The sequence below is a fragment of the Eutrigla gurnardus genome, assembly GCF_963514095.1.
Source record: "Eutrigla gurnardus genome assembly, chromosome: 10".
In the NCBI taxonomy this organism is placed as follows: Eukaryota; Metazoa; Chordata; class Actinopteri; order Perciformes; family Triglidae; genus Eutrigla; species Eutrigla gurnardus.
This window is the reverse complement of record NC_139924.1, coordinates 14,750,218-14,770,779: the sequence shown is the minus strand read 5'-3', so window position 1 is coordinate 14,770,779 and position 20,562 is coordinate 14,750,218. Positions and strand designations below refer to the sequence as shown.

Sequence of the window (20,562 nt, the reverse complement as noted above, 5' to 3'; positions counted from 1 at the left end):
AATATCATATGGGCCTAAACAGATGTTGTGTTCAGTTGAAAATGTGGTCTATTTTACATAAAAATAGACAATTAAAGATTACAGGAAGGACACCTACTCAAACATAAGCACAAATAGATGCAGAAGTGTACATGCACACACATGCAATGCAGATAAACACACACACACACACAAACACATCAACTCATGCAGGACACTCGCTTCAGTTGCAGAAACCAAAGAACGGAGTGATCCTCATTTAGACGAGAGTTATTCATGCTCATGTTGTTGAATTATTTATGCTATTTATGCTATTGTGATGTCTAGCTGTCTTTGAAAGAAGTTTATTTTGGATTGAGCTGGCAGCCTGTCAACGAACAGGAAGTCAGACTCTATTTGTGCGAGTCTCCCTGTATCTGTGTGTTGTATGTGTAAGTGATGGCAGGTCTTGCCAACACCCTCAACGCTGCCGACGTGCCGCGCTGACACTGATGGTAGGCGTCAGGTAATCACCCTAGCGGCATCACCTTGGCAACTGGACTGTCGCTAAGGGAGACAGTTGAGGCGCACCCCTGCCTGTGCAGGATGACAGGGTGTCCCCTCAGGACAGGCAACTTGGGAGAGATAAAAATGTACGTGTCTGTTGGTGTGTCTCTGTGGACTTTGCATTAGCACAGATCTCATTATCTAATCCACACAAACACACACTCAATTACACCCAGTTCAAAAATAATAAGGGCTTAAAATTGTTGGGTAACACCGAAATACTGACACATTCCCACAGTAAATGTTCCTCTGTCTTACCACACACACATTTCCCTCAGAGGGTGAAACGGGGTGAAGGAGAAAGAGAGATTTTGTGCATGTAAACTGAGTAATGCTAGAATGACGTGCAGTGACCCGACGCCACCTGTTACACAGAGAAAGTCATATAAATAGACACATGCACGCACACACACTCCTATCACATATTGCTCTGCACCTTTTTGCGCCGTGCAGTGGATGGATAGCAGACGACAACCCCTGAGTCACAACTTGCACACCGGAAACAAACATCAAACATGGCACCAAACGCCACCTTGTCAAAGAGCATTTCTTCATCAAAGTCAAAGCGGAAGAAACACAGTAAGGAGTACATTTTCACATTACATTAGCAATTCCTCAAAGATGAACAGATACATCGGCATGACAGGAGAAGGAGCCGCATTTCAATGATAACCCAAGAAAAACACCACCTGCCGTACTTCGGAACGCTCATGTCTGGCACATGACTGTCATTTAAACTGAGCCATTACACCCGAATGTGGAACTGACAACATCTGTGCCCTGCATGCACTCACACACAAATGCACACAAATGCGCGCGCACACACACACACACACACACACACACACTGATGTCTAATTCCAAAGAAAGCAAGTCTCAATTTCCCCTCCCACTGTGAGATGAGAGTACAGGGCCAAAACATTGGAGGGTTGAGACAGGCGAGAAAATTACAGACTGAAACAGGTGACAGGAGGAGACTTTGTTTTACAGAACACAACAAAAAGAAAAGGAATAAACAGCGACTGGCAAAAGAGTAAAACCGGGAGTGAAAGAGAGACAGCAGAGGAAAAAAATGGAACCGTAACTGTACATTTAGATAAGGTGAGAGCTTCTGTCTGTAAGATATGTAGGCCTCAAGACGTAGAAACATTAAATCTGTGGCTCGGGCAAGCCAAAACAGTAAATGATGTACTGCGTTTGCCTCGAGCTGCTGGTCTGGCTTTATTATCGCCTGTGTACTCTTCGCAAACTGATTATACCGCGCCTCTTCTCAGCAAACCAAATTTATTCGCCTCTTCTTTGAGGCCGTACGTGACGGTGTGTGTTTGTGTACGCGCATAGCCCGAATCTAAGACAAAGACGACCAATTCATCTAGTCTGGGAGCTCCGCAATTGAGACGAGCAGAGAACCAGAGCGGTGCATAACACAGACACCAGCGGAAAAGACAAGGAAGAAAAGCCAAGTCACCTTCACATCGTACATCAGAACATCTGATTTACCACCGAACAATGTCAATGTCAATCAGGGAGGAAACTAACAAACTGATTCAACTTTTTAGTTATTTTTTTATTAGAGGTCTACCAATTAACTGGCTCAAACGCTTTAGGGGATTCACATCTAAGAGACTGCGTCATTGCTTTACACAGCCTTCAGATAACAGGTAGGAGGGAACCGGAGCTACCTTAATATGTGGTTCAAATGTGTATCCAGCCTCATCACATCTCCGAATAAGTTCTATTCTACCGCTGATGTTATCATTTTTTTCGTTACCCTTAAGCACGATTTCTGTCAAGTGGTGAAGCTGAGTGTCTTTATTGTTCAAGGAAGACAAGAAAGACAAAACCAAAAAAGTGAAGTACTCTCTGTAACCTGCAAAGTGTTGAAACAAAAAAAAAGAAATACACAAATTCAAGTGCCATTATTTATGGAGGACTACTCTCCGAAAAACACACAGGCAGCCACGCACACCTTGTCGTATCTTGCGGCTGGTGGAGCGGTAAATGTTGCAGTACTTCACTGTGACAGGAAACACTGTGTTTACGTGCTTATCGTTCGTGCAACCCGGACAAGACGGCCCTCTCCCCATACTGATGTATGGCTTCTTAATTAGAGCTATAGGCTCCACTTAGAGACACAGCAGGGCTCATATACAGAACATGCACACACTCACACTCACAATTTATCTTCCAAAACAAACATTATTCTACAATTATAATGTACAATGCATTTCCTTGTTTCTAATGATGTATGAACTTCAATAGTTATACATTGAAAAGAGTGACTCATCATACCTCATCATAGCTCTAAAACCCTTATATTGCAATTAGTGGTGTTTGTGTCTGTTTGTATCCTTTTTCTGGTTACTATTGGAACGAGTCTACGTGAGATATACATCCTCTGGCTCTCCCTTAAGCTGTACATAAATTATGTATTCATATATTGTGATGTACGTCCCTATTAAGCAATTCTCCATAACTTCACATTGGATAACATCTCTGAGTTATTAGCGAAATTAGATGAAATGAGGTAAACCCGGGAATGGAAAGTAAAACGATCACATTAACAACCAGTGTTTGTTGTTATTAATTTCCTGCTCATGCATGGCCGGGATGCCCCCTCAATCTTCATTTGTTTGATAATAGTCATAATAATGGGCCAGGTATAACTCGGTAATGAAATGTGGAGGGAAAATAAACACTCATGTGTGTGTGTGTGTGTGTGTGTGTGTGTGTGTGTGTGTGTGTGTGTGTGTGTGTGTGTGTGTGTGTGTGTGTGAGAGAGAGAGACAGAGAGAGTGAGAGAGAGAGAGAGAGAGAGAGAAATATCCAATCCATTTTAAATTAATGTGAATTTCTGCATGTATTTTAATAGTCTTATACACAAAGACACACAAGCGAGGCCAGTATCATTTTGTAGCAGCATGTGTTTGTAGTCTCTGTGTGTGTGTGTGTGTGCTCTCCCATTTAAGAATGCCATAAAGCTAATATCCCAATAGAATCCAAATTAAATTCCACCTTTTTTTCCTTTCAGTTGTTGCATAACATAAATAAAATCACAATAGATGTAATGTATATATAGGGGTGTGTTTGTGTGTGTGTGTGTGTGTGTGTGTGTGTGTGTGTGTGTGTGTGTGTGTGTGTGTGTGTGTGTGTGTGTGTTCTGTGTGTCAGAATGTGATGATGTCACCTCTCACTGTGACTTTTCTAGAATTAATGCATGCCTGATGATACCCATCAGTTACAGTAGATATGGAAGTAGGACAGCCAATACACTGACACATATCTACAACCACTTTATCGACAGTGTTTATCAGAAAAAAAACATACCCGCTTTTGTATTCTGTCCGCTGTTCATCCACAACATAATAACGGACAAAACATAATGTCTTTTGTCATGATGATGCCCATCTTTTTGTCATTTGACAAGTGAGACCTTGGAAATAGAAGGAAATGTTGGACAACACTAGCAGAGAATTCTGTTTCGATTGCTTCTGATAAGTTTGCACAGTGACTCAGGCAATTTCATTACGTGCGGGACAAAAAAGAACAAGATCACACCGTGTTCCTCGGCGAATTCAGTCTGTGCTTTTGTGAAAATGGACGTGTCTCTGTTATATGTACTGTATATGGAGAAAAAAATATTGTGTTTTTCCTGACTATACTGTTCCAATTCAAAGCCCACTATAGTACAAATGACCCAAAGTGTTCGCATTCTATCTGTTTTATCGAGAATACTTTTGGATTTGCATTTTACACAAACCGGCTATGATGGAGGAAATTCTGTCTCAAAGCTGTTTTTTTATCATTTTCAGACGAGAGAGTAACCATTTCAATTTTTAATATGTGGTCAATATAACCGAATAATACCTTTTTGGACATTTGCGGTGAAGTTTTGTTGGATTAGTTAGGGGTGTGAGACGGTCCAGTCATCTTGGCAGCTAGCAGCCCAGCTCCAAAGATGACTCGCCCGTCAATGTGTGTCATCTTTAGTCATTTACCACTAGCTCTGATGTCTCCGTAACATTGTGATATATTTACATTATGTTTACATATGATTTAACATGGCATGCTTACATACCATGTTAAATATGTGTTTAAATATGATGATATACTTGTTTCCATTTTAAAGGTTTGAATCCTGATTATAATTGGGATAATATCATGTATCGTAATTATTTGAGCCAGGAAAATCATTGTGAAAAGTTTCCTTGTGAAATTCTTCTTCTTGTTGTCTTGACCTAGACGGAGTTGTTGACTCTTTCTTTTGCCTGACAGATTTCTGTACTGTTGCCTTCTGTATCCGGATCCTGAACTCTTCATTAAAGACTAAGCCCGAGCACTGCAACTTTGTCTCTGTCTGCATCTGTGGGCCCAGAAATCTGTCTGAAGGGAAGCTGCTTGTCATCTGACTGCTCACTGAACGGTATTGTGGGAATAACATATGGTTCATCTGTTTTGAAGTGCAACAACAGCACACATAACTATGACAGTGAAAGTTACCGATTATCACTGTGATTCTTGCCTTTATTATTGCCTTTGCCTCTCAAAATAAAAAATAACTACTGTATAAGTGGTTGTTTTGCTGGGCAACACTGCATCTAAACTATTACTCTTAAGAGCTGTGACAGTAAAAATATGGTATATTCCAAACAAATATAAGCCTTATCTACAGGGGACAGGCAAAAACATAATACATTGCAGACAGGGACAATTTTTGTTTTGATTGTGAAAATGAGGAAAGGAAAACTAACAGCAAATGGTCAATACTTGCCAGGTGCTAGTCTTTTTATTACGTTTATTTTAAAGCCTAGTTAAACATAAAATGCTTCTCCGATATATCACTGAGTTTTTATGACAGAAGTTGCATACAAGATGTTAGGACTAAGTTTCTGTTGGGCTCAACTGGCCTTTGGATTTGCCCACTCTAGGGTCATGAACCTACTTCATCTATAAGTGGCTTTTTCAATTATCTGACTGCTCCTTTTTTTCTCCAATGGCAACCTTTGCTTGACCTTTACAGGTAGAGAAGTCATCGCAATCTCCCTCTCTCTCAATTAGTCGCCTCCTCCATCTAGCTTTACTAATCAATGGGTGAGCTCCTTTTCAGTCGGGGCCCAATCTCACATGAAGTGATGACTAGTGGGGAGGAAGGAGCGCATCGCTCTTAAATGGAGAGGAAAACATTTGCCGGCGGGAGGAGGCGTCGCCGCAAACTATGAGTGTATCTACCAGAGCAATCAAGATTTATTGTCTCATCGTTGACACGATAACGATGCCGCAGAAAAAATTATACCACTAATCACCTAATGACTGCTCTGCTGTATGTTAAGTGTATTTTGAGATAACAGCATAATGTGTTGTATTCTTCGCGATTTAGGGCTAGACTAAAATTGCGATATACCCAAATACCCTGTTGTGTTTGTATAAGCGATGTGGTCGAGGTCGGCATGCACGCCACCTTCGCCGCTTGAGTTGAGCGAGTAATGCTGGCTGAGACGTCTTTCAGTCGTCTGCTCTGTTCCCTGGGTTGAGCCGTGACAGTCTGGACTTGATTTTTGTCAGCATCTATATGTTAAGGCTCTTAATTCCCAAATCTCTCTATTCATTCCCCAGTCCTTCTTGTATACACTATTGTACCAGGCAAAATTAATTATCTTCTCAATATCAACTGCCATCATTTTTCTTCTGTGTAGCTGTTGGTGGTTACAACTCCTACCGGTTCACATGGCAAGTCCTGCCATTGATTTTCTGTCTTATTTTGTTATGGCTTACAGTGGAGAAAGAAGTGTTTTAATGCCAAAGACAGAATTAATAACAAAGGTTAACAGGAAAGCATTGGAAAAACTTATCACAACAGTAACAGCCTAAAGACAACAAAACCAACGTAACTAATTCTTAATGTAGTTGCACAACTTGGTTAAAACCACCAATAGCTGTATTAAATAAATAATAGAATTTAAGTAGAAATAAATGTTTCAATTCTGTGTAAGGCATCTGTGTCGGATCACACTGTGACCAAGACGGTACATTTCTAACATCAGCACATGCCAAATGCAATCAGGCATGTAGTTGTTGAGACAACTTGCTCCGGGTGAAAGTGTTGGGAAGTCAGACAGACTGACAGCTTCATCCTTAAAGCCCTGTTGCTAGTGGGGCTTGCAACATAAACTCCCACACAAGACAAACCGAAAACTAATAACACCGATATTCCATGTGATGGAATGAAACAACTCAAGGAGCAGTAACATTATCTGTGCGGTTAGGTGAAACTCGATTCGGGGATTACGGATCTCTCCCTTTTGTGTTTATTGTTACAGCTACTGTAGCCTGTCTTGCACATAATTTACCATTCTGTCTTCCTCTCTCCTCTCTCACTCACCATTGCCATCCTCTGCCTGCTGGTTCCTAGTCTTACTTCCCCTCTCACCTTCCCACCTCTGCGCCTCTCTCCTCCTCGTCACCTCCCCCTTCGCTTCCTCCTGCTTTTCTAGTACAGTAACCGTAACTCTGAGACTCACCCTCTCTCCTCCTTCTCTTTACTCATGCTCTCCTTCAGCTGTTGCAGTTTCTCCTCCATCTCTTTGCTCTGCTGGGCCAACGTCACCGTCTCCATCTGCAGTTCTTGCAGGTTCCTATGGCAACACACACACACACACACGTACACACACAGGCATATGTGCAATCAATCGACAACAATCAATCATACAAATGACCTACTCCGTCACATTGGACAGTGTGGCTTTCATCAATAAGTTCAATTCATCTACTGCACTGGTAGATCCCTGTTGCCATGGCTGATCAATGCTTTAATCAATTAGACACTGGATCATAGTACCACCAAGCCAGACATCAATTCAGTCAATTACCTGTTGGCAGTTGAGAAACTATATAGGAGATCGGACTCAATTTGGCATTGGGCATTATGAAGAGAACAAACAGACTGCACAGAAAACGATCAGAATCCAGGCCACAAGGTTTATCTTGCCTGAAACTGCATGTTGTGAAATAGTCATTTTCTGGGCAGAATGTAAATGGGAACGCATGGAAGCAGTATGGCAGAGACGTAACCCTAATGGGCTTCTACCAAATACCTTAAATCACATCATTGATCTTATCTCATCGTACCTGGCATTGAGCTTGACGGATTTGGCCTTGTTGTTGGGAAGCACCACAAAGTCATTTAAATTCATGTCTCTTCTTTCTGGAGGGGGGGGCTCAGGTCTTCCTCCTGCGTCCTGCTTTTTACAAAGACTCTCTTCTGCAATAAAAATCAACAGTAATGGCAGAAAACTGTCTATCACGCTGGGCTAAATCACACACAACCATAAATGAATGGCGCTGCTGCGGTGGAATGAACAAAATAGCAGGGACAGATTTGCTTAAATGTATGAGAGGCAGTTAAAACAAGCAACCCTTTGTTTTTGAATTGCATCTAGCAGATTTATGTGCTTGACAAATGGCTGGCAACTCTGTTTGGCAATAAAATAAATCAGCCAGTAAGGCGGATATCATATACTGGTAATAGCAAGGCAGTCACACCTGCAAGTAACTGAGCTTATTGTGAAGCGACATTCGGTTCATCTTGACATCAGCTTTCACAGCAGCAGATTCAACACAGTGACGTCAGGTGAGGAACTCAAACTCCCCTGGCAACCACAGTGTCAATGGCTGAGCATACCTAGCTAGCTCCTAGCTAGCTCACTCCTATAGCCCAGTTGAGTTGGTCCAAAATTGTCTTTGCTAAAGCAGAAAACAATATATTTTTTTAATTGCCAGGCCATTATTACTAATGACATTAAAACTAATGACAACCATTTTTTTTTTGCACATGAATTCATGGGTAAACGTGGACTAACCATAGTTAGGCTAGCGCAAAATGTAGCTGCCTTGAAAAGCAGCAACAGTAACACTAAGACAAAAGATAAAGTGACTGTACACTCAACCAATGCGTTTCGGCAACTGTAACAGTAAAGGTCACAGCAAGAATTTAATTGAAAGGCAGTCAACATTAAGCTAACTAGTGCCTACGTCAGTAGAACGTTATGACGTTACGCACATTCACGTCTGAGAATACGTAACGTTACCGCTAACTGACTTACCTCACGTGACTCTCGTCTGTTCACTGTTTTACTTGGTCGTGCATTATTGTCATGAAATAATATATCAATCTTCCAGGTTTTAAAGCCGGCGGCGTGCTCCTCCGCTCGCGATGTGTTGGGGCTGTCGTTGCTACGGCAACAAACGCCTCCCTCGTCTCGCGATAGGTCTGCATGCATGTTTCCCCGGAGCTCACTTTGTTTCCGCCTTGAACTTTTCCCCTGCCTAGATTTGTTGGTTAATCTTCAACTTTTAAAAAAATATTTTTTGTAGTATGCCTTTGTTTGTTCAAGGAATAGAGATCGGTTTCAAAGACATCAAGTCCCCTATTGCCTCAGTAATCACGGGCAGCGGGAATTCCCTCCTGATTAAAATCCTCACAGCATCATGTTATAGCTCTGATTAGACTTTGAAGCCTCGTTGGGTTTTTTTTTTTTTTCTTTCAACAGTTGACTTTCATGATGAGACACATTGATGAGATCAGAAGCAAATACTATCTCCCATTCGCCCCATAAGAATAAATGTACCAAAATGAGTTTGATAAGACTAAAAGGAGAGATAAAATGGGTATGTGTCCACAAGTGTGCTTATTTGTCTGCAGGGAAGCTGAGCCACTATGCATCTGTTCATTAGCCGGAAATTGTTTGGAAAAAAATATATATTTTTATTGGAGTTTTTCTTTTCTAATAGGTGCGCCATAATAATGATGTTCTTGCATATGCCTGCTATGTGCCTAATAGAGGAAACTCAAACTGACTCAGAGGCTCTGTTTGTGCGTCAAGGAGTCCGTCTCTGTCTGTCCTATTACAGTGCAGCCAGCCCTCATCTGTATTCCAGGACAAAACAAACTTTCTGACGCTAGCTATTGCAAAAGAATTCTTCTACTGCAGACCATTGCTACTTTTTTTCTATGTCTCTATTCTTCCTTGTCGTCCACACTACCAAAGCACAGGACAATTAAGGCTCAAGAAGCAACGAACACACCTCCACCTCTAAATCATGCTTTCCGACTCTCACTTTCTCTCCTTTTCTCTCTCTCTCTCGCTCTCTTCCGACATTGTTGGCGTATGAACTATTGCTCCAGCCATCAGGGGAGTGTGAATGTTTGACTTATTGAGCGTACCTGTGTGTGTGGATGGTCATTTAGGGTTGTGACCCTCCAGCTGGATTCTGTCTCTGCTGCTAAACAGTGACTTTCTCCCCCTCTCTCTCTTTCTCTCAGCTCTGCCCGCATAGAAAGTTGGCCGTGCTGTGGCATACCGATGAGTGAACGGGAAGAGAAGAGAATGTGTATGAGGGAGCGAGGAGGGGTATAGAGATGGGGGGGCATGCAGCTATGGAAGAGAAAGAACAAGAGCGACAGAATGCATGAAAGGAGGGGTACAACAGCAGAGCGGTTGCAGGGAAAATGACAAGTGTTATGCTGTGAAATGTCAGGGCTATTTAATTCATTAGGAGGCAATGATTATGGCACTGTACTGAATGTCATCTGCTGGGTTAAACCCTTCCTCTGTGGCCTTGTGCTGGATATATATTGACTGTTTGGCAATGGTTGGAAACCTTTTAGCGATGATAGAGTGGTAGCAACAGGGACAGAGAGAAAGTCGTCAGCCAGCCAGAATCAACAGCATGTCTGTGACTCCTGGTATGCACAGGGGCATAATCCTGATAACCCCGGGGCCATATTGATGAAATAATGGAGAAATTGTTAAATAATCTTGAAAAAAAAGTGGATTTACAGCATTTACACACAGGAAAAACTTTCACAGACAAACAACTGGCCCATGAACCAGACCCTTTGTTTGCTTTGACTGTCAGGTAACAGCATTAACAACCAGGCCCATTAAATTAATGGTAGGGAAAGCATTTAGCCTTATGCTATTTGGTTCCTGACCCGAAGTCATCCTACCAAATCAAACTAAAGTGCTCTGAATCAAAAGGAATGTGTGATGTAGTGATTCAAGTCAACTCAACTGACCTACAGTGAAGTAAGGCAGTAAGACGAAGCAGTGGTACGGGCTTGTATATTTGTTTTAACATGATCCCCCGTGGATTTGAGCAGGGCGAGAGAGCGAGAATGTAAGAGCAGGAAAAGAACAGGTGTAATTGATAAAATGAATGACAATTCCAGGGTTCAAGCACATACACACTTGCTTACAGTGAAACCGAAATGGAACAGAGCTAACATTAAAAGGAACTTCCATCAGTGCCTTTTCTGTTATGACAAGTCAAACTAACTGCTGCGAAAGTGCCCTATTCATGTAAACGGGGTTTTATTTGCAGAGCTCACAGCATTGAAGAATTGCACTTTAAAAATTGAACACCAGAAACAATGTCCCAGATATTATGGATAATCCACAGACCTCGCTCTGAATAGTTATCACTGCAGCTACTTTCTACGGAGCAGACAGCACTCTGGATAGCTCCCTCGCTGCTCCCAGCAACGGGATCAGCACCTTGGAGAGCACCACAGTGTACAGTCATGCAAGAGCTCCAACCAGCCAAAACAAGTGAAACACTTTTAGGTAAACATTTTTGACTTGCCATAAGCGAAGTTTCCATCCAATTATAGCACATTTTAAAATAAATGCTCAGAAAAAACTAATGAATGGACTTTATAGTAAGCATATAGTTACTAATATGATTAATAATGAATCCCTTCTATTCAATAGACCTTTTTTGACTGATATAGCATGAAAAGCAATGGCTAGACAAATTTTCAATAACAATGATGTCTCTGTTCCATTGAATCTCACAGTCATGTGAGACAGCATGCACAAAACGATGACCCTGGAACCAGCTCACTCATAGATTTCACTCATTATTTATTTGATCAATTACAGTTGAACTTATTTAGATCAAATCAATATTTTCTTGAGGAGAGTTCCAGCAATACCAGGCATTCCTTTCATTTATTGCAATAGCATCAAATTATAATTAATTTAAGTGAAACTAATTAGTGAAGTTTTCATTTTCAATTTGTAAACCAATCCAATTTTCAACATCATTTTAATCAAAAAAAGGGACTGTAATGACTGTTTTATGATGAAAATGTACTAATGGCTGATATTGTTGCTGAGTCCACAACCGAAGCAATGCTGCTTTGTTAAGAGATACAACCATGACTTACTCTCACGGCTGTGTGGAACATCCAACTGCAGATCCCATCATCTGAAAATAATGAGATTCCTTCTTGCTGAGGTTCTTCTCACTGAAAAAAGAAATCAATGGACATGCCAGGCTAAAAAGATCTGAGCTATATGATGGAGGGGGGCATAGAATGAGTTTCAGTGCCATTACTTTTGGACCTCTGTGGGACAAGAACATGGACAGGAATACTTGTCTGAGTCATTGACATCGTGACAATAGTCCAGTATGCTGACTCATCTAATAATATCTTTATTCCTCCTAACTTCCAGCTGAAGATCCCGCTGTGCTTCTGAATGAAAAGAGCAATAAAGAAAGAGACGGATGCACACTTTCATATAGGAATATATGATATTTGCTGTAGACTAACTAATGTGTTGTAGGAGCGACACAGACGAAGCATAATCCAGTGATGAGGAGGTGACAGTATGGAATGAAAGGTTGATAGGAATTTCGAAAAGAAATACAAAAGCTGAGTGAGAGGGAGTAAGTGATGAAGACAGTTGCAGTGTGAGTGAAAGAAGAAGAAAAAAGGAGCGATGTGAACACCGAGGTGTCGGGGAACTGATGGCCAGCCGTACACTGGATGTCACTGAGAAAGGAAGGTAATGAGAGCTCTGGAGGAGGGTATGAGGCCAGAGGGGTGGACACAAAGGCCAAGAGAGAAAATTGAGAGGTCGAGTATGGGAGGGAAGAGAGGGGGGAGAGACGGGTGAGTGTGAGAGACGAAGGAGAAAGAGAGGGTGGGGGCCACGGAGGAATGCATGCGAGTGGCTCTTCATCACAGTTGCATTATGCTGATGGCTCTATGCACACACACCCAAGACAGAGTATATACATAGAGATCACACACATCAATCTAAGCCGAGATGAGAATCTGACAGTTAGTGGGGCTTAGCGACTGGTCGACGACAAGCAAGAATGAAAGAAGAAGCAGGGCAGGCAGGTAATGGCTGTTGCATCCAAAAGCATTAAGGATGAAAACAGGGAAAGAAATGTCTAGGAAATGAATGTAGGATACAGAAAATACACAATGCTTCATTGGACGATGATGAATTGCTAATTTTGGCTCGGTCGGAAGGTTTGACAGCAGCACCGACTTGCCTTGTTAAAGCTGCATCGGAATGAAATTGGGTGTCGTTCCTTTTTTTTAATTTATTTTACCCCATTCTATTACATCCAACTCTAGGAAAAGTAGTGAGTGTGACAATAACTGCTGCGTAGGAATCTGGGTCAGACATGACATTTAATAACCAGGGAACAAGCTGATACTGTTTGATCACATCAGCCTATTGTTCTGCCATGGATTATAGAGACAAATGGTGGCACGAACAAGATTTAGAATAGACAATTTTCCCTCCAATGTGTGTAAAACAATGTGCGTGGGAGCACAGGTAAAATAAAACTCCAATACATTTCACTGCTGGAATCTCTCTCTCTCTCACACACACACACACGATACACACACAAACAAACAAATTCTTGCAGGTACACGCACACATAAGCGCACGCTCACAGTCACATTAGCCCGTCAGTGAGCTGCACCTCTACTGCCATCTAGAGCACGCATGTGGTACACTTATGTGTGGATTGATCGCGCCACAGTGATGAGATCTTTGGCCTGAGGAATGATACGTCCTCGGATACTTCTGGGGAGGTGATCTGCTCAATATATCATGAATGGCATGTCATTTGTTTCCGATTCCTTCGTCACAAACACATTTATAACTTACAAACCTAAAGTGCAGCATGGCATTGTGAGCAAATACGTTATTTTGTAAGATCACAACATGTGTGTGCATGAGGAGCAGTAACATCACTCATGTTGGTGTCTGGGCCTAAGCCTCAATGAGCGTGTGTGTGTACACTGGTGTGCAACTGTGAGCTCAGGAAGGAAGGCCGACGAATCCCTATGTTTGTTTAATCAAATTTGATATGACTGTTTGTGACTGTCAGTTTGTGTGCAGGAAAGCAGTTTGCACTGTTGGAATGACTGAGGCTTTCACCTCAGTCCAACACCTTCCATGTTAAAGAGCGCTAGATAAGCATTAGCATTAGCATCAGTTCAGTCTTTTATCTCAATCAAATCCATCCGGAATCTAAGAAATAGTTCAGCATTTTCAGATTTATTTTTTTTCTTGTCAAGAGTTAGAAGAGCAAAATAGCCTACCACTTTTATAGAAGGTAGTTTAGCTTAGCTTGAAGTTGAGATGAAATTAATATATACTGTATGTTAATATGCTTTTTGTGTCATCGTGCACTCCTATTTAACAATATCGGCAAACACATTTACAAAAAATAAATTGTGCAGTGAAGTGACAAATACCAGTCTAAAGTTCACCAATTAACCCAATGTATCTGTTTTTCATTTGGACTAAATACATTTGCCTGCCTGGCGTTTGCCAAGAAATATGAAACTTTTCACATTTCTGTTGTTGCACAAATAACACAAACAAAATATGTGCCTTTTTAATGAGCTCTAGAGGTGCTGATCGGTATATTTATTGAACTTTGGACACTCAGACTAGCTGCTTCTAATCTCTAAATCAAGTTAAACACTTCCTGGTTCCAGCTCCACAGTCAACGCACAAACATGAGAGGGCTATCAATCTGTTCATCTAACACTCAGGAAGAAGGTGTTTTTCCCAAATATGCCAAACCAAAAAAGAAAAAGTAGAGAAAGACGTGGAGAAATAATGCATTACAGTCAGTAACGTCATCTCTTTCACCAGCTCACAGGCTTCAGTCATGCCTCCCCTCTCCCACCTCCGCCATGTCAAACACTCAGGCATTAACTACTGTTGTGTGGTGGCAAACGGCATTTAATTAGCTCTGTTTATCTGTGCTCATTTTTGCAGCCCCGCCACCCCAACAGTAAACAATACAGATGTTTTAGTTAATCACTGGTGTATCAGGCTGCACCGCCTGCTAATGCCGATTATCTATGGATTAATGGTCATCTAACCGCATCTTTCATCACACATTCACAAGCGCAAAAACAGATGGAAAAATTCTCTTTATCATATAGAATTATAGACACACACACACACACACACACACACACACACACACACACACACACAAACACACACACAGGAAAACAGTATGGCATACATGCATACATAGACACAGCACTTGGGATGGACAGTTTCTGTCATCGCAGCACTTTCCCAAACAGGCTCTGATTAAACAGCAGCTTAGAGCGCTTTAATTTCATGGAAGAACAGACAGCGAGAGAGGGAGCGATGGAGAGAGGGGGAGAGAGAGAGAGAGAGAGAGAGAGAGAGAGAGAGAGAGAGAGAGAGAGAGAGGGAAAGGAGCTACAGATGCACGGGCAGCGGGAGGGGGAAAAGGGAAGGGTGGGGGACTGAGGAACAGGGAGAATGAAACTAGCAGCAGCCAGAGAGTAGATTGAAAGGATGGATGGAAGATGAGAGAGAACGAGTGAAACACAGTATGGAGGGAGATTACTTAGGCTGGGAAGGCAGCGATGATAGACAGGACACGAGGAAGAGAAAGAGGACGTGGAGGGGTGTAAGGGCACAGGAGGAAGATAAGAAAGAAAGTGAGAGAGATGTGAAGAGAGAGAGAGAGAGAGAGAGAGAGAGATGTGAGAGCTTGTCCAGAATTTAAAAAACCTTGAACAGGAGGTGAGGAGAGGTTGGAAAAGATATATACGCTGCAGGCAGGTAGAGGGCTTCAATATTTCAGTCACATAAAAAATTTAAATGTCGGCAAAAAAATCGGTGAATTTGACGTATTTGTGATTTGTCTTTTGTGCCATCACATGGCCCGTATCTCTATTTCTAAACCCGCACACGTACCCTTCTAATGCTTTCATGACACACACACACACACACATGCTTCCAGTTAGTGGCTGAATGGAGAGAGGAGGGAGATTATTAGGGGATGTCAGCGACGGGGATAGGACCACAGGGCCAAACGGTCACGTGGCGTTCTGAGCCGACACACAGGTGAGCGGGTGCACTGAGAGTTAAGCCACCAACCTGGAGCAGTTTAAGTGTGTATTTTGTGCAATTTCCAATGCAGCGTTCTATAGATTTCCACACTAAAGTGGATCAGTCAAAGGGTTTTTTTTAGCATTCAGAAAAGACAATGTGGACTGCACACACACACACACACACACACACACACACACGGATACGTATACATAACAGGCTTTTTAAAATGCAGGGCTATATTATGTTAAAGTACTCAGAAATCCATTGGCTTTGAAGAGCTCACTGTGGCCTTAAGGAGAACTCAGCGGTATGGTACCAGAATAGTAATAATATATGAATATTTATGCCATATTCTCTATTCTGAACTGCCTATAGATGGCACGGGACATTTACTGCTGGATATTTAAGTACCGACTACTTAAGTGTGTGGACCGCTATGGATACTAGAGCTTCTTTGCGTGTACGCCACACCTTCACATTCTGTGAGTTAATGTTAAGTCAGATGGTTCGTGGAGTGGAGACAGAAATAAAGATGAAAATCAGGCAAAAATATGTGTAAAAATATATTCTAAAAGATGTGAAGATTAGTGTGAAGGTCATTAACTTAAAAAAAGGTGTCGGGTTGCTATGTTTGTTCATTTCTTTCATCATATTTACTCTTCTACACTATAATCATCTCACTGCCCATCCTTCATTCCTTCCCTCACCTTACTCCCTTTATCTTTCTTGCTGTTTATCGACAATTCCTCTTTGTGTGTAACCTCTGTTCTCCCTCCATTCCCCATATTTCTATCTGCCAGTCAACCTCTCGTCCTCCTCCTCTCTCTTCTTTTCATCTTCTCTCTGTTCCTCTAATCCTTACCCTCTTGTTTCCTCTCTCATGGGCTATTCCTTAACTTGTTTCTTTCCAATACTTTTTCTCCCCCATTCCCCCCAGGCCTTTTTTTTTTTTTCTCAGTCTAATCCCGTCCTCTCCACACTTCCTCCTCATCTCGCATACATCCTCTTCCTTTCGCCCTCAGTTGGTCCGACTAGGGTAGATAAAGTGTAAAAGAAACCTGTTTTGACTTGTGAGGGCATCGGTATTTACAACCCAGAGTGTGTGTGTGCGCCCGCTGATCAGCGGCGGCCTGCCCCGGGGAAGCAGCACACGGTGTCAGAGTGAATTTATTGCCCGACACCCTTCTCAATATTAAGACTGTTAAAACGGCTGCTTAGCATTCGGTTAGCATGCGCCTTCCTGCTCTGAGTCAAACGGCCCTCCTTGCACGCATTCAAGCCAGACACACACAGAAACACATGGAAACACTCGAGTGGATGCATAAATGTCGTCATGCTTTCTCGTGCACAAACACACACACACACACACACACACACACTGGATACAGTTTAACAGCACACTGATTGATTGTTTTCATCAAAGTCTTTTCTTTTCGGCCCCTGTCTTTTAAAGATGTCTGGCTTTAATTTGCTGTTCTGATACGGTGCATTAATGGACACACTCGCCCACACAGACGTTCCTTCCTCTTCGGGGGACAATAACATAACAACAGCAGCACATAAGCCTGATTTGAGTGATCGTCCCCATTATTCTGCAGTTCCTGTACATAACATGCTAGAATGGGTGGAATAGCCTCTGTCACTCCCCTCTCGCCCTCATGGGCTCTCATAAAAAAACCCACAATAACCAGTCATTTCCATCGTTCAATCACTTCACCATTAAAAAGTCACGCAGGCAACATCCATGCTGAATGATCTGCTTTGAGGGTTTAACAATGAACGTCTGAGCAAACTAATAGTTCAAACAAATCCATAAATAAAGGAAACAACACAGTTGTATTCAATCAATTACAGATGGCACAGTCCTCACAAGCCGTGGGTTACTGCTGAAATCTCCCAGTGTCAGCTACGGTGGCCCTGAGGTGCAAAACATTAGACTATTGTTGCGTTTTCCATTTTTGCAAATATGCTTTATACATTGTTGTTGTTGTGTTTTGTATCTCAGGGCCAGCATAGTCTGCATTACCCAAGAAAAGTGATAAATATGGAAAACAAATTATAATATGAGTTTATTAAAACACAAGAAAAGACTTCATGACTAATGCTGCACCTGTAGCGGTTTCTAATTCACCGGCATCCTTCTGCGCATGGAAATATTTCATTATATTTGGAGTTATGAGGATTTTATGTGTGACGGCAGTATTTCATGTTCAACTGTCACTACTAGATTAAAACAGGTGTATTCAACTCAGTTGGTTTTGTCTGACTGTATAATTTCACAGTTTGCATGTGATTGTTTTTCCTTAATGCGTCTGATTTAATCGCCATTTTGCCGACAGCTAATAAGGAAAAGGCAAAGTTAGGCATTATAAGTATCGCTGTCATGTAAATCTGTCTTTCATTTCCATTCATCATAACATGGACTCTTCTCATGAATACGTTATGTATTATATATGAGCTGGAAAAACATCACATTGCGCCTTCTTGGAAATAAAAGTTTCGGTTGGTGAAATACCTTATTGAACTTTTCTATCAGTTCTTCTCTCTGGTCTCTGTACTAGAAAAACAAACGAGAGGTGTTTGGCTGACAGGCCACACTGTCCAAACAACCCTCTGTGCTCTTTAGATACCGAGAATAAGTCAATGAAAGCAAACAGTGGAAGCAAAATGATCAGATAATGTGCAAAATCCTTCCTTTAATTTGTTGTCATATTCATTTGACGAAGGCTGCAGTTATTTAAAGATGCTGTTTATTTATGGATTCGTCCGCCCGGCTCCCGCTGGCTTTATTTTTGGCTCCAAAGTGAAGTTTGAGTGTGACAGAATTGTGGGTAAAACTCAAATATCTGTGAAAGCACAGGAGGATTCACATACTAAGTAGTCCACGCCGAACCTATGTGATGCATTAGAGGTAATTAGAGTCTGGGTTCGGTTATGAAAATTCAAAGTTTTGGAACATCGGGACACACGTCTGAAACATTTCGCAACCAAACGTTTTAGAAATGGGAACACTGTCAGTTCGGAGAGGTGTTGTGTTGTGACATCTGTCCTGTGGATGAGTTCTTGCAGCGCATCCCGACAATCTACATATCTGAGTCGCAGCAGCCGCTCTCAGTGAATTGGCTGGTAATCACACGAGAGACGAGGACTGGAAGAGTGTGGGGTTGAAACGCTGAGGGGTGAAATACTGTATCCGAAGTGTCAAATGTTCACACACTGTCGTGGTATTATGATCGCTCCCTCGAGACACGTGTGGGTGGTGCGCGTGTGCGCGTGTGTGTGTGTGTGTGTGTGTGTGTGTGTGTGTGTGCTGGAGTTATTAATCTGTATGACAATAAATCTTATTTGTGGTGGATGCTGGAATCAACCAGGCAATACCAAGATGAGTACTAAATTACATGACAAATATAAATTTGATTTATGGTAATTATGCTGCAATAAGCTGCAATGTGCATGCAGATTCCGACTAATTCACCTGCCACCAAACTCATACATACAAATGAAGCCATCTTAAAAGCAGAGCGTACGAACGGAGATGTATGCACCACTCAAACAGTTAAGGCGGTAGAGCGAGCCCGGCTGCTTCGGGCCAATTAAAGAAAGTGTGGAACGAGCATGAGCGTATACATACTGCATGGACACACGTAACCTCAATTATGAGTTCAAATCACCAATAAATTAGCCTAAATCTCCGGAGGCCGTATGTGAGTGAACTCACACCGTGGAATCGCAATTTAATGGTTCCACGCATTTTTCTGTTTGTTTGATATATAGGCACGAGCAGAGGAACGTAAAGGATGGTGCAAATGTTAAAATTATGTCACCTTAAAAACAGAGCAAACTGAGACGACGGAGCTGCACACACACACACACACACACACACACACACACACACACGCAGGCATACAAGATAACTGCACCAAGAGGGCCCATACAGCAGTGCACTTTAATCACAGAGTTCATCTCATTTCTTCTCCTCTCCCCTTTATCACCGGCGTGCTTCTTATTCATCTTCATAAGAAAGCAGAGGAGGAAGGGGAGCCAGCTCCTAATAGCTCGCTGATTTACATGATGAGTGTTTAGCCTCCGCAGACAAACTCCGGGGGGGGGGGGGAGGGGAGGAAAATACCAGTACACACACCTTCACACTCATTCATGTGGAATGTCATTTGTTTTCATATTGTTAAAACAAAGAATTAGAAGCCGATACACACACGCGCGCACATAAAGAAAATCTATACCCAAACGGGCGCGTAAAGAGAACAAACAAGGCAGGCCCCGCTATAAACAGATGAGTTAGCACCCGCACACTGCTTTGCTTGTTTAGCGTGTAACTCAATTTGAAATGCTAACACTGCCACAGGCTCTAGGGCATGCAGCGGCAGGCCAGCATCGTCAGCCCACTTCCTCTTTTCGACACACAACAGTTGTGCTCTTTTCCCCAGATTTTTTTTTACACGCAGCGAATTCAATTAATTAGGCATTTTTTGGGGCACACATCGCACGCCGGACCTACTTTGAATTGCAGATGAGGGAGAACGGGGGGGATCATATTTAAGTGTGTTGCCGTGTTTGTGTGTGTGCATTTTTCCTGTGTGTGTGTGTGTGTGTGTGTGTGTGTGTGCTTTTTTCCTGTGTGTGTGTGTGTGTTTGTGTGCCGTAGAGCCTACACTAATGATAAGGACCTCGAGCTCAGTCATTAGAATCCATCACCAGTCTGAGATGTGCTGGGATCGGAGGGAGGGACGATAATGACAAGGATGAGGGAGAAGAAAACCAATGGCTAAATTGATCATGTATGTAAATGTAACACATGAGAAGAAGCAGGCAG

The 20,562-nt window shown here is 42.2% G+C and overlaps 1 protein-coding gene across 1 annotated transcript in view; it reads right to left on the bottom strand.

Annotated features, from left to right (window-relative positions):
• The window catches only part of zbbx (zinc finger, B-box domain containing), a 45,068-nt gene extending 36,232 nt beyond the window's left edge, over positions 1-8,836 (bottom strand). Inside the window, exons 1-3 of the mRNA XM_084020475.1 lie at positions 8,625-8,836; positions 7,651-7,763; positions 7,044-7,157 (exon numbers count right to left, since the gene is read on the bottom strand). Coding sequence (XP_083876601.1) covers positions 7,044-7,157; positions 7,651-7,763; positions 8,625-8,801 — 404 coding nt within the window. The 5' untranslated portion in view covers positions 8,802-8,836. The remainder of the gene's footprint in view (positions 1-7,043; positions 7,158-7,650; positions 7,764-8,624) is intronic.
• Positions 8,837-20,562: the final 11,726 nt, after the last annotated feature.